The sequence below is a fragment of the Heloderma suspectum genome, chromosome 4 (genome assembly GCF_057233095.1).
Source record: "Heloderma suspectum isolate Gila_16-S chromosome 4, 16-S_ref, whole genome shotgun sequence".
In the NCBI taxonomy this organism is placed as follows: domain Eukaryota; kingdom Metazoa; phylum Chordata; class Lepidosauria; order Squamata; family Helodermatidae; genus Heloderma; species Heloderma suspectum.
In genome coordinates, this window is record NC_139461.1 from 202820000 (window position 1) to 202833349 (window position 13350).

Genomic DNA, 13350 nt, shown 5'->3' on the forward strand with positions numbered 1-13350 from the left:
CACTGTGCAATGCTATGACCCATTCAGGGGTTCTTTGGTTGTTTTTGTTTTTTCTCTCAGCTATGGAAGATGTTCTGTTAGAATGGAAATGTTATTTGTTGCATTGGAACTGATATAATATCCAAGGTGTGAATAGAGAAAATGAGTTCTTTGTCCTATTCAGTTATTTATGATTAGCAGCGCCTGGTTAGAATTGATGTGGAATTCCCATCATGCAGACGTCTCATGGAACCATGGCTAAACATTTATGAAAGGTTAGATGCTCTGAACAAGAGAAAAGAGAGTGTTCTCTTGCTCATCACAGCATTTTGACCACTTATGCGAAGCCCAGGTAACATGATGTCTGTATATTATCTGTTGGAAGTACTCTTATCATGGTTCTACACATGACAGCCAGTGATGACCACATCAGCACATATAATAAAGGAATTTTATGATACAGGATAAGGCACATTATGAAAAACACCAAAATTCATCTGGCCCACCCCTTGAATCAAAGACGGAACCCATCTATCCGCTAACTGCCCGTGTGGATCATTCTATGCAATGCAGATCAGTTTTCTTTTGGCTAGGGATGTTAGAGAATTCCACCACGGATCCCAGGGAGGCCGAATTCCAGTGAATTTGGCCCCCCGGAATCCATGGTGGAACAGAGCAACCCACCCCACCACCCCGCGAAAGCCCCACGAAACGGAGCCTACCTGGCTGCGGCGGCAGCAGCAGTGGTGGCGGCTCCGGTGGCGGTGGCTCCGGCAGCAGCAGTGGCTCCAGCCACTGCCGGGCTGCAGCCACAAATGGCAGCCACTACGCCGGCCGCCATTTGCGTCCCTGGCAAGCCGTGATAGGCTACGTAAGTATCTATGTAGCCTATCACGGCTCAGGGCAGGGATGCAAATGGTGTAGCCACTACCATTTGCATCCGTGTCCTTAGCCGTGATAGGCTACGTATATATTTACATAGCCTATCACGGCAAAAGATGGGCGCAAATGGTGTAGCAGCCGCCATTTGCTCCCCTGTCTTTTGCTGTGATAGGCTACGTAAATATATACATAGCCTATCACGGCAATAGGAAGCCTATTATATATATTTATGTAGCCTATCACGGCTAAAGACACGTACGCAAATGGCGGCGGCTACGGCAGCCACCATTTGCGTCCCTGTGCAGCCCAGCAGCCAGATGTCCAGCTGCAGGTGGCCCTGGCTGGTGGCTCCTCGGAGCGCCTCCCCCCCACTGCGGATTGCCTGGCACAGAGCCAGGTAAGAGTTTTGTACACCCCTACTTTTGGCAGACAATGGGTGTACTATAGACAGATGCCTACAGACAAAATAGTTCCAGATGACTCAAGCAAGACAGCCAAGCCATATGCTGCTAATCTGGTTATATTCAGTTTGGCAGAAGAAATACAAAAGACATAGAAAATACCAAATACTGGTAATACAAAAGAGGGTTGTTTTTCTCTAGCTAATTTGTCCCACAGGAAAAATATCTTACCTTATCTCACCTAATCTTACCTTATCTGCAGATAGATAAGATTCTATATTCTATTTCTTAAATTTATATAATTCATTCATAGCCCTAAGGCAATCCAGGTGGCAAAAAATAAAATCACAATATAAATATACATTCCATAAATATACATTCCTACTTGACCTTACTTACGGTGATCAGTAAGACTCTGAATATGGAAAAAAATCTATACACCGGGTAGAATATAATTGTGCCCAATGCTAGCACTAACAATGTTGCACTAGCATAAACCAACCTTTGCGAAACATAATGAGTGTTTACTAGGGCAATGGGAAAAGGCAGCAATTTGCTTCCAAATTTCAATGACAAATTGCCACTTTTTCCCATTGACCTCGCAAGTGCTAGTTCTGTTGTGCAAGTTTTGCTTTACAAGAGTTCAACATCATCAGCACTAGTGCTGGGACACAATTGGATATTACCCACTGAGTCTTCAAAAAGGAAATGGGGGTCCCCTGTTCCATGCTGTCTTGGAGGTAGGCAGCCAATCTCAAGATCACATGTGTCCCCACTATGTGCTGTGTGAAGAAGTACTATTGTGTGAAGAAAAATGGGGTCTATCCTGCATCCCACCATTCGGTGTCATTGGATGACCTGGGTTCTAGTAATATGGGAGAGGACAAAAGCTTTCCTCTATCCACTTTCTCCACACCATGCATAATTTTATGCACCTCTCTCATGTCCCCACTCCAAGAATATGCAGAAATAAAGATGCACCCATATTCCAGTTGCAGGTATATACCCAAAACATTTTGTTGTGCCAGGATGAAGGAACACCAAGGCTTGTCCTCTTGCAAATCAAACAAAAGCAGGATGGCTCTTTAGCTGTTCAAATGCTTTGAAAGATGGGAGGCACAGAGCATTTTAGATTACCAGCCATCTTCAACATCCATTTCATAAAAATGTCGGCCACCATGGCAAAGTTCAGGATAAAACAGCATCAGCTAATTTAATCATTTACCATGAAAATACCAGTTATCTTAATCTTACGCCAAGTTCTTAAGCCTGGTGCATAGTTTTGCGTAATTGAATCATGACTCTGAAGAAAGGAAGGAACCGTAGAATTTTTGCTTCTTAGAAAGTACAGCAAGTCCCTTAAATTCCCAGTTTAGAGATTATATACACTGTGTTTTCATTTTAAGTATATTAATACTTCTGACATGTCTGGGAGTATAAGGTGGCAGGGAGAGAAGAAGGTACTTTACCAGAGATATCTTGGGCTGTCTCCCTGAGTAGGAAGGTTCTGTTTGAATCCTGGGACCTGAGAACACAACTGTGGGAGGTTGTATGCCAAACGAAATGTTCTTCTCTATGTGCTTCACTTCCTATCTAGATGCCTGATAAACTACTGCAACAGCAACCTCAAGAAGGCCAGGATGTCTTCATTTTCTGTCAGAGCAAGAACCGTGTAGCATTGAGATCAAAGCATCTGTGGCTGCATGTCCAGCCAGTCAGAATCCATGAACAGCTGCGACGAACAGAGCTGAGATGGAGAAACAGGAGGCAGCCAAAGCCCAGCCCTCAAGCCCTCTTTCTGACTGGAGCAGAATGAGACCAGGGCAGAGGAACCCCCAGCAGCAAGAGAAACTAAACAGATTGACTCTCAGTGACTCATTTAGCTTCAGGATTGGACAGATCTCTCCCCTGCTGGCAATTTGGCTGAGCATCAGTGGGCCAGATACCAGGATGAATAGCTTAAAATAATTAAGGGAGGGCGCAGGTTTGAAATCTGCAAAACTGCAAGCCATCCAATTCTTTCCCGTCGAATGAGAGACACAAAAACAAATTACATTAAGGTTATTAAATATTAAGTCATTGAATTTACCTCCATTTGGCCCAAAGCTAGAAACTGGAAAATATTCAACATCGATATCATTGTGTTGATGGGCTGTTTATCATTGAGTGACTGACTGAATTTTGGCAGGTCAGAGGGGTCTTTGACACATGAATGGAAAAGAGGCATTTGAATTCTCCCCCCTCCCCACCAAAAAGAATAATTAATTCCGCAAACAATTTTGGCATGAATATGAATGTGTACAAAATCAAAATTGCTTGCAGCCAAGAATGTTTTTGCTCAGTGATTGGGACTTTCAACCTTGTATTGACATTAAGGGCCCAGCTTTGCTTCCATTGAACAAGGTGGAAATTTTGACACCCTTTCCAGGACAAACAGGCCAAGCTCCCGGAAGCAAAATAGTTAGTACTTTGTATTTAATGTGTGAAACCAGAAGCAACAGGCTCGTTTCGTATCAGTAAAGGTCAGTTAAAATTATAGAGACATCCTTTGGAGCAAATCCTCTGCCTTGTATTTGCATATTTATGAACTAGAGATTACGACAGCCCATTCCATTTATTAGAACAGCGATGCTATAGTTAATAGTCTGTCAGCATTTCCATTATAAACCTCCTTTTTCAGGGTTTTAATATCCCAGCCGCCTGAAATCACATCAAGCAAGCAAGTCACTTTTGTCAGGCCAGGTGCAATTATTATTATTTTTCTGTTTGTTTTTGTTTAATTTAAAATCAAAATAGATTTAAAGGAGTTTGGTCTTTTCTGACATGGAAGATAAAGCAGAAACAGTAAGATGATGGGTAGTTTATTTGGCTACTTTCCCACTCTCTTATTTTTGGTGTGCCTGGACAGAAACAGTAGCATTAAAAAGTGGCATACCAAATCTTTCCCCAATACTGTCAAATTTAGGTTGGTTTGTTTTTCCAAAACTGTCTACAGCTATAGTCTTTGCATCATTTACTTTGGAGTAACAAGGCTACACCATTTTCTTTAATAAGGCTACACCAGTGTAGTTGATCTGAAATCCATGGGCTACATAAGCTATAGCTTAAACCACAGATCACTTAAACTGGATCATTTAGTTCAAAGCCATTTACTTCAGGGAGACTAAGAGAGCAATCCTATGGTCCCTGGGCGAGTGTCCCAGGGACCATAGGATTGCTCGGAAAAACCCTTCCAAGGTCAGAGACAGTGCTCTGACCTCAGAAGGGGGAGTCGGAGATCCACCCCCTCCTCCTCACAGCCAGCATGGAAAGAACTTCAACAGCTGCCCTCCAAGGTCAGAAAATCAGAAAAGGAAGAAAGGGGGTGTTCCGGTGGGTGAGGAGGGAAGGATACCCTGACCTCCTCCAGCTTCCTTCCCTCCCCCTCCAAAGCCCCCTCGATGGACGAGCTGAAAAGCCTGTCTAGTGAAAATTGCCAAAGACGGAGGACAGGGAGGCGAAGATTGCCTCGGCCGCTCCTACCGCTCTGCCAGCTTCAGCCTAGCAGGGCATAGGAATCCTGGAAGCCTCTGAGCTTAGAGGCTTCTGAAAAGCGGGGGCACAATCAATAGAATTGTGCCCTAACAGCACAATCCTATACATGTCTTCTGAGAAGTAAGTTCCATTGAGTTCACTGGTGCTTACTCCCAGGTAAGTGATGATAGGATTGCACACTAAATCAACCTAAACCCAATTTACGGGCTTAATTGTTTGTGGATCAGCTTCTCTGAGCTTACCTAAATCCTGTTTTCTTAAAAGACCCAATGGATGTCACTTAGATCTCACTGAAGTCAAGGTAGAAATTTCAACAATTACATGGATGAGAACCAAGCCCATAACCAGCACTATTTCCAATGACTTCAGTAGAACAATCCAAAGTTTAGTAAGTTGAGGGTGGTCTGTATTTGCGATTCTAAAATATGTGAACAGAAATTATTACAAGAATTTGAGAAATGTCCATGCTAGATCAGTGCATCTTTAGTCTAGCATTCTGTCTCCACCAACCAGATACCCCCGGAGAGCTCCCAAGTGGAGCAGGATATAATTTCATCCCTTGTTGCTTGCCTTAATAAGTAATATAATCATCCCTAATGATAATAAAGGTATCTGCGTTAGCATAGCTTTTTGAGAATTAGTCTGCCTATCTCATTTAAAATCAGGGGAACTTAAGCTCAGGGATTGTTTTTAATAACATTATGTTTTTTTCTTTAAAAGAATGGCTGTGAATTTTAGCTTAATAGTTACCAAGGGCTCAGCTTGGCAGTAGGCTTGTAGTTCATGCTATGGGCATAGCCTCCACAAAAGGTGTTTCAACTTGGCTCCATTGATTTAATATAGTTGTGAATGAGTCCCATTCCATTGCCCTCAATAGAAGTGACTTACTTTTGATGGACTGTGCCCCACAAAAGAACAGAATCCCCGACTCACACATGCAGGCAGGCACACACATTCAAAAAAGCAATGAAGGCAAGTCGTATTTGATGAAGATTGTGCATTGATGCCCACTGTGGACGCTTGACAGCCACAGGTCCTAACCCTAGATAGGCCACAGTTCTAAATATTTTTACATGAGATCAGAAATTTACGATATTTCTATACAAAGAACTTTTTTCTCCAGATTCCATATTTGGATGATCACATTGAGGCACAATCCTATCTCCCTGTACTCACTGTACAATACTTTTTTCCTAGTCCGATTCCACACAGACGCACACGCGCACACACTGGTGTTGATATATGGATGCATCTTACAACAGAAATGCCACTGGGCTCCAAAAATAACCAGACTTTTGCACAGATTCAGAATTCAAAGTTTTTTTTCCAGGCTTCTAGCCAGACTTTTCTGAACTGGATGCGTGGAAGCCAAAGCCAGCAAATTACACATTTTGATCTGTATTTGCAGTGTGCATATACATTCAGTTTTCTTTCCAGGTCAGTTTTAATCAATGTGCAGGAAGCAAGTGAGTTTTGTACACATAAAGCAGGAAGGAAGGCCATGCCAGGTGTATGTTCAAATATTACATAGGGTATGCAATAACATTTTACTTAATATATATTAAACCTGAAGGCCAGCTTGGCAACAGTGATCACAGCATACTTGATTTGCTATACATTGTTTTTATTTTGCAGTGGGGGGTTGGACTGAGCATGCCAGACAAAAATTTAGTGTGTGCTTAAAGACTAATTATTACGCAATTACTCACAATAGGATGTGTGCAATTGAGTAATAGCATTCTGGGTGTGTCAGGCAGGTAATGTTACTGCCAACACTCATTTAGGTATGAATTAAAATTATGCAATGATTTACACCCTGGGCAATTGTTGGAATTATCCTCAACAGTTTAAAAGCCAATTACTTTAACCATACTTTATAGTTTGGTTTGGGTTTGTTGTTGTTTATGATGCCCCAAAGTAGACTGGAATAAAGTAGTTTTCTATCCGTGTGTCATTCTGTCTTTGCAATGTTTCACAATTCAAACTCACACATGGACACACTCTGTAAAGTGTGACCGTGGTCACGGGTTTACTGTTTAATAACTAGGGCCCCAAGTTAGCTAGGGAATGAGGTGGCCACTTATGTGTCACCAAAAAGGAGGAAATGCATTGCCAAAAAGAAAGAGGGTAAAAGAGGTTACAGATTGCATAAAATGGGCATATGCTAATTTACATGCCTAGCTGCAAGATTAAAAAACCATTACTATAATGTAAATAGACATACAATACATCTCATCATAGTCAGGAAGACTAACTAGGTGGATGGTGTGCTGCCCACTTAGTCTACCACTAACTGGTGATGGTGATCACTCATGGTGATGAGACATAATGCAGTTATTAATTCTCATAACACCAGATGGCCAGAGCAAAGGCTTGGGTGAAGTCCACAGCAACTCACATAACATTGTTAGGCAGTACATGCCTGATTCCCAGTCACCATGGGTGTGGAACTTCAGGCCCACGGGCTAAATCTGTTCCACCTGGGTTGCAATCTGGCCCTCTGGGGTTCTGCAGATGGCCACGCCCCTTTCCCTGGCCCAGCTCCTTTCCCCCCAACCACCATTTGGTTGGTGGTTTCCTGGCTTTTGTGCAGTCTATTTCCCATTCTAAAAGGCTAAAATTAGTGCTGTGCCGAAAATGTTTCCCACATTTATTTATTTTTTTACCATTCTCATTCAGTTGGAAAGAAGAGAAATTGCTTTCAAATAGAAATTCAATGGTGAAGAAATTTCGGAGAAATTGTCATGGGTTGGGCCTGGGTTTCTTGGGCTTAGCTTACTTAGGAGGTGACTGAGGAGTGAGCACAAGTGTCCTGTTTTTCATTGTACAATCATCTCTCTGGCTGCCTGTAGCCTCCTCAGCATCCTACACTTCAATTAAAGCCCAGTTTAAGGCACCATGAGGTAATTCCTCCCATAGGGCTTTTGCAGATCAGGACGTGCAGGCAGCCTGGGAGGCTAGCTGTGCTTAGGTAAGCTCAAAACACCACAAAAATAAATGATAAAACATCCTGAATGAGGCAGAACAAGGGAAGCCTCATTCATGGGGGGGAGAAAACTTTCAGGAAATTGGAGGATAGCTTTTGGCAGAGAACCAACACCACCTCACTCCTGGAGCTGAACATAACACTGCCCCCACCTGCATTGTGGTGGATGCAAACTGGGGGCCAGTTTGCCAAGACAGTTGCTGCTGCTGCTGCAGCATGAAGACACCCAAAATCCTTCGGGAAAAAGAAAGAAGCTTTGCTACAAGCCCTGCCAATGGGGAGCCCTACCTGTGAGAAATTGTTGAGAATTTCACCTCCCCCTGGAGAAATCAGGTGAAATTGTCTCCCAAATTTCTCTGCCCACAAATAGAGTGGAGAATTTCAAGAGGCCATTTTCTCACAGTTGCAGTTGAAATGCCTCTCTTAAGGCTTAGCTACTGGCAGTAAGAGCTTTAAGCAAAAATATGCTGGTATTTCTGACCTACCTCTTTTGTCTTTTTGAGCCTCGTGTGGTGTAGAGTGGTAGGCGGCAGTATTACAACCAAAACTCTCCCCATGACCTGAGTTCGATCTCAGCGGAAGCTGGGTCCCGGGTAGCCGACTCAGGTCGACTCAGCCTTCCATCCTTCCAAGGTTGGTAAAATGAGTACCCAGCTTGCTGGGAGAAAGGTAGTCATGACTGGGGAAGGCAATGGCAAACCACCCCGCTACAGTCTGCCATGAAAACACCAGCGAAAGCCACGTCCCTCTAGGAGTCAGCAATGACTCGATGCTTGCACAGGAGGAACCTTCCTTTTTTCTTCTTTTTTCGTGTTTGGCCCTGCCCACCACTGGAATGCGGCCTCTGAGGGCTTCTCCAAAATTGAATTCCATCCACAGGCTGGAAGAGGTTCAACCACACTGGACAATGCCATTTGGTGTTCTTCTTTTTAATGTCTGCATCCCAAATGCGACTGTTGTGGCCAAGGTTCAGACAGGCCTCTGGATAGTTATAGGCATCAAGACCTGGAGGGCATACAGTCAGGGCAAGAAATATCGCAACAAGGATAACTGTTTTGGCGGTTGGCCTCTGTACACCACCACATTGAAGTTGAAAGGAAACACGCCCAGAAGGGAGCGAAGTCAGGACTTCCGGCTGTAATTCAAGGGGTTTGACAAAAGTGGGGCACTAACCATTCAGGAAGGACAGCCAGTGGCATGCACATACCCCCATCGTTGGTGGCTCATAAGTAATGGAACAAACCAACATTATTTCAGGCTTAAGAGTTGCCTTTAATACCTGGATTAAATTCCTTTGCAGTCAATGACTGCTTGAAGTCTGGAACCCATGGACATGACCAAATGCTGAGTTTCCTCCCTCGAGATGCTTTGCCAGGCCTTTACTGCAGCTGCCTTCAGCTGCTGCTTGTTTGTGGGTCTTTCTGCCTTCAGTCTTGTCTTCGGTAAGTGAAAAGCATGCTCTATTGGGTGGAGATCAGGTGACTGACTTGGCCATTGAAGAACATCCCACTTCTTTGCCTTGAGAAACTCTTGGGTAGCTTTTGCTGTATGTTTTGGGTCATTATCCATCTGCAATATGAATCGGCGTCCTATCAGTTTGGCAGCATTCAGCTGAATCTGAGCAGAAAGTATAGCCTTATACACTTCAGGATTCACCCTGCTGCTTTTATCAGCAGTCAGGTCATCAATAAACACCAGTGACCCGGTTCCATTGGCAGCCATACATGCCCATGCCATAACACTGCCTCCCTCCACCATGTTTGACAGATGATGTGGTATGCTTTGGATCATGAGCTGTTCCTTTCCTTCTCCATACTTTTCTCTTCCCATCATTCTGGTACAAGTTAATCTTGGTTTCATCAGTCCCAAGAATCTTATTCCAGAACTGGGCAGGCTTTTTTAGGTGTTTGCTGGCAAAGGCTAATCTGGCCTTTCAGTTCTTGAGTGTTACCAGTGGTTTGCACCTTGTTGTGAAGCCTCTGTATTTACATTCATAAAGCTATCTCTTGACTGTAGATGTTGACAATGACATGCCTACCTCCGCAAGAGCATTCTTGACCTGGCTAGATGTTGATAAAGGGTTCCTCTTCACCACGAGCAGAATTCTGCCGTCATCCACTTTAGTTGTCTTCTGTGGTCTTCCAGGCCTTTTGCTGTTGCTGAGCTTGCCAGTTAATTCCTTCTTTTTCAGGATGTTCCAAACTGTTGTATTGGCCACTCCCAATGTTTTTGCTATCTCTCTGATGGGTTTATTTTGTTTCCTCAGCCTAATGATGGTCTCTTTCACTTGCATGGACATCTCTTTGGACCTCATGTTGGGAGTTCCAGTGAACAGCCACCAAATGCAAATGTAACACTCAGAACCACCGCCAGGGCTTTTATCTGCTTGATTGGTCACGGGGTACCCAGGAAGCAGGCCACACCTGGCCATGCAGCTGCATATCAGCCATTCGTTCCATTACTTATGAGCCACCAATGATGGGGGGGGTATGCCACTGGCTGTCCTTCCTGAATGGTTAGTGCCCCACTTTTGTCAAACCCCTTGAATTACAGCTGGAAGTCCTGACTTCGCTCCCATCTAGGTGTGTTTCCTTTCAACTTCAATGTGGTGGTGTACAGAGGCCAACTGCTGAAACACTTATCCTTGTTCCAAAATTTCTGGCCCTGACTGTACATGGCTGGCTGCCTTTGCATCAGTGAAGCAAGCTGAGTCAACCCTTTGAAGCTAAGGAGGAGGCGTGTCTTTGTACCTGGTGTCTTGAATATGGCTTGTCAAGTTAATAAAGATGGTGGTGATAAAACATTGGAAAATCTCAGCAGTTCTTTGTTTGTTTTTTAAAAGGATGTTAGGAAACAAATCAAAAGAGGAATGAAGATAGTGGAAGAGGAATTTGTGCCACAGCTTAATGCATTAAAACATCAGGGGCTATTAATCACAAGCCCATTATAGGAAGTCCTTCTGGCCTTGGAATTTGGATCAAGGGTCTTCACAAGCACAGCCAGGTGGGCTTACTGCACACACCCATTCATGAAAGAAGTACGCTAGCTATTTTTTCACTATGGGCTCCAGACACATCTACACAGATGGAAGAATGCCAGTCTCCTTAGTTTGGTACTTCCAATTTGGCTGTACCAATTTTGAGTCAGAAATCCTGAAAATTAGAATGTTTAGGAGGAACAATTGTATAATAAACATAAAGATAAAGATTTGTATAATCTAAATGGTGAAAACGACGTGTCTGTGATGATGAATGGCAGTCACCAGACTGGAAGGAAGCCACTTGTTCTGCGCCTCATGTTTCTCTTTCTTTTTCATGTACACGTGCCTGTTTTCATGTGACAAATGGCTAGAAGAAGCAGACTCGTTGAAGTGAGGTTGAACTATATATGGATTCAGCCCAGCGTGTGCAAAGGATATTGTGTGAACAGTTTCCCTTGCAAGAGCTCCACATCCAACACCTGTGCTTTGTGCACAGCCACTTGGTGGATCAGTTCCACACACGTAACACCAAGTTGACCGTGCTGTTAGATTTTTAAAGGACTGTTCACTCATTGTCAGAATTAACCTTGCCTCCTCCTTCTTCCTTCCTTTTTTAACCAGTGAGCTGTTAAAGCAATGAGCGCCATTCTCTGTTTGGAGCTGCAGATGGAACACTGTAGACAACCTAGGGCAGGTCTTCCCAGAAGGGAAGCATCCATCTGCCCAAATTAGAGCAGAATGTGTTGTAATCTTTGAGTTCACTGACTTGCTTGCTACACCTCTGCATAAGGTGTAACTGGATCTGCGGCAACAAGTGGACCCCATCAATAGTGATCAAATGCCCTGTTTATGGCTTACCAAAACAAGTGGATTTTTACTGATGGAGAACCTGCTGGAGATAATGACCCAATCCTCTTGGAGATGTAGAGCCTTTTTCCCCCAAACAGCCTTCTCTCATTTAACCAGAAACTTGTGTTATTCTTGAAAGCTTTCTGCACACCTACACACACACTATATAAGCCCTTCTCTTGACCTCAATCAATGCCTCAGTGAAGCCCATCGAGGTAGATGAAAAATATTCACACTGATTGTTTGAGCTTTGGGTCAGATCCAACTGTTTATACCAATTTAATTTCATTGATTTAAACAGACTTTGCCACTGATTAAAACTGGAGTAACAAGCCACATAATTTATTCCCAGCAGCAGAATTTCTTGTTAGCCATAGAACCACAAAAGATGATTCTTAATGACATTGGGAAGCAACATCCCTGCCCTTTTTGACCTGGCTCCAGCTGATTTTGCTGTAAACGTGACATGGAATAGCAGGCAGGCAGCTGGAGAGCTGAGCTTGGGTGAGAAAACACATTAACAGAGCAATCCTAAGGCCCAGGAGCAGGGAGAGAGATCCGTGGTGGAGCCCCTGGCACTGGCTTTTCTTCAGTCTTTTCATCAGCACATTTGTTTGTTTTTCTTTAACTTTTCCCTCTCATTGAAGCTAAGGGGAGGGAAATTAACTATGCCAGCTTTAGGCTGGTGTAGTTAAGGGGCCCAGCCTAGGGTATGGTCAGGGGAATGAAGGGGCTTTAATCCAATAGATTCAAGGCCACCTCCAACACGCACCCAGAATGCCCAGTCCAGGGCCCTACTGCTGGCAAGAACTCCACTGGTAGTTCCTGCAGGCGTACTGGGGGTCTCTATGGAGGACACGCTGCCCTGCCAGCAAAGCTCCTCTCTGCCACCACAGGACACACTTTATTTATCTACACAATCTATATACCACTCTGCATCTATAAAATATCTGAGTGGTGAACAAGTTTTTATTTATTTTATTGCATTTATACCCCGCCTTTTTTCCTGTTGCAAGGAACCCAAGGTGGCTTACATGATCCTCCTCCTCTCCATTTTATCCTCACAACAACCCTGTGAGGTAGGTTGGGCTGAGAGTCTGTGACTGGCCCAAAGTCACCCAGTGAGCTTCCATGGCTGAGTGGAGATTAGAACCCAGATCGCTGGGCTCCCAGTCCAACACTCTAGCCACTACACCACACTGGCTCTCGGTGAACAAGTTGAAACTTAATAGAGATAAGGCAGAGTTTTCTGTGGGTTGAGAAGTCATCCAACCTGAATGAAGATGTGAAACTCATCCTGGATGGGGTTGCACACCCATTGAAGGAACAGGTTCATAGCGCTGGGGCGCTCCTGGACTTGTTGCTGTCTGGAAAGGCACTGGCACTCTGTCAATGACCAGGAGCACCTTTTCCCAGCTAAGGCTGGTATGCCAGTTGCAGCCTTATCTAGAATAGTTGGACCTGGCTTTGGTTACCCATGCGCTAGTTACCTCCAAGCTGGATGACTGTAATGTGCTTTACATGGGGAAGCCATGGAAGACAGTTCAAAAACTTCCATTTGTGCAAAATGCAGCCCCCTGGGTCTTGGTGGATGCCAGAAAGTCAGAGTATGCAACACCAATTTTGCACCAGTTGTACTGGTTATCAATGTGTTTTCAAGGCCAATTCAAAGTCCTTGTGTTAACCTTTAAAGCCTTAAATGATTTGGGACTAGGTTGTTGTGGCGAAGGGGCTTGCGT

General features: G+C 44.1%; 1 protein-coding gene across 20 annotated transcripts in view; it reads left to right on the plus strand.

Annotated features, from left to right (window-relative positions):
* Positions 1–13350, plus strand: part of LOC146347963 (uncharacterized) — a 372707-nt gene that overhangs the window by 331011 nt on the left and 28346 nt on the right. For 15 of the 20 annotated variants that reach the window (XM_084852006.1, XM_084852014.1, XM_084852011.1 and 12 more), the window contains one exon: positions 2860–8901. The exons of 3 other annotated variants lie outside the window; for them this stretch is intronic. In XM_084852006.1, the coding sequence (XP_084708132.1) occupies positions 2860–2938 (79 nt within the window). In that variant the 3' untranslated portion in view covers positions 2939–8901. Of the gene's footprint in view, positions 1–2859; positions 8902–13350 lie in introns of those variants that run through there. 2 more of the 20 variants (XM_084852001.1, XM_084852015.1) reach the window with 2 other exon arrangements.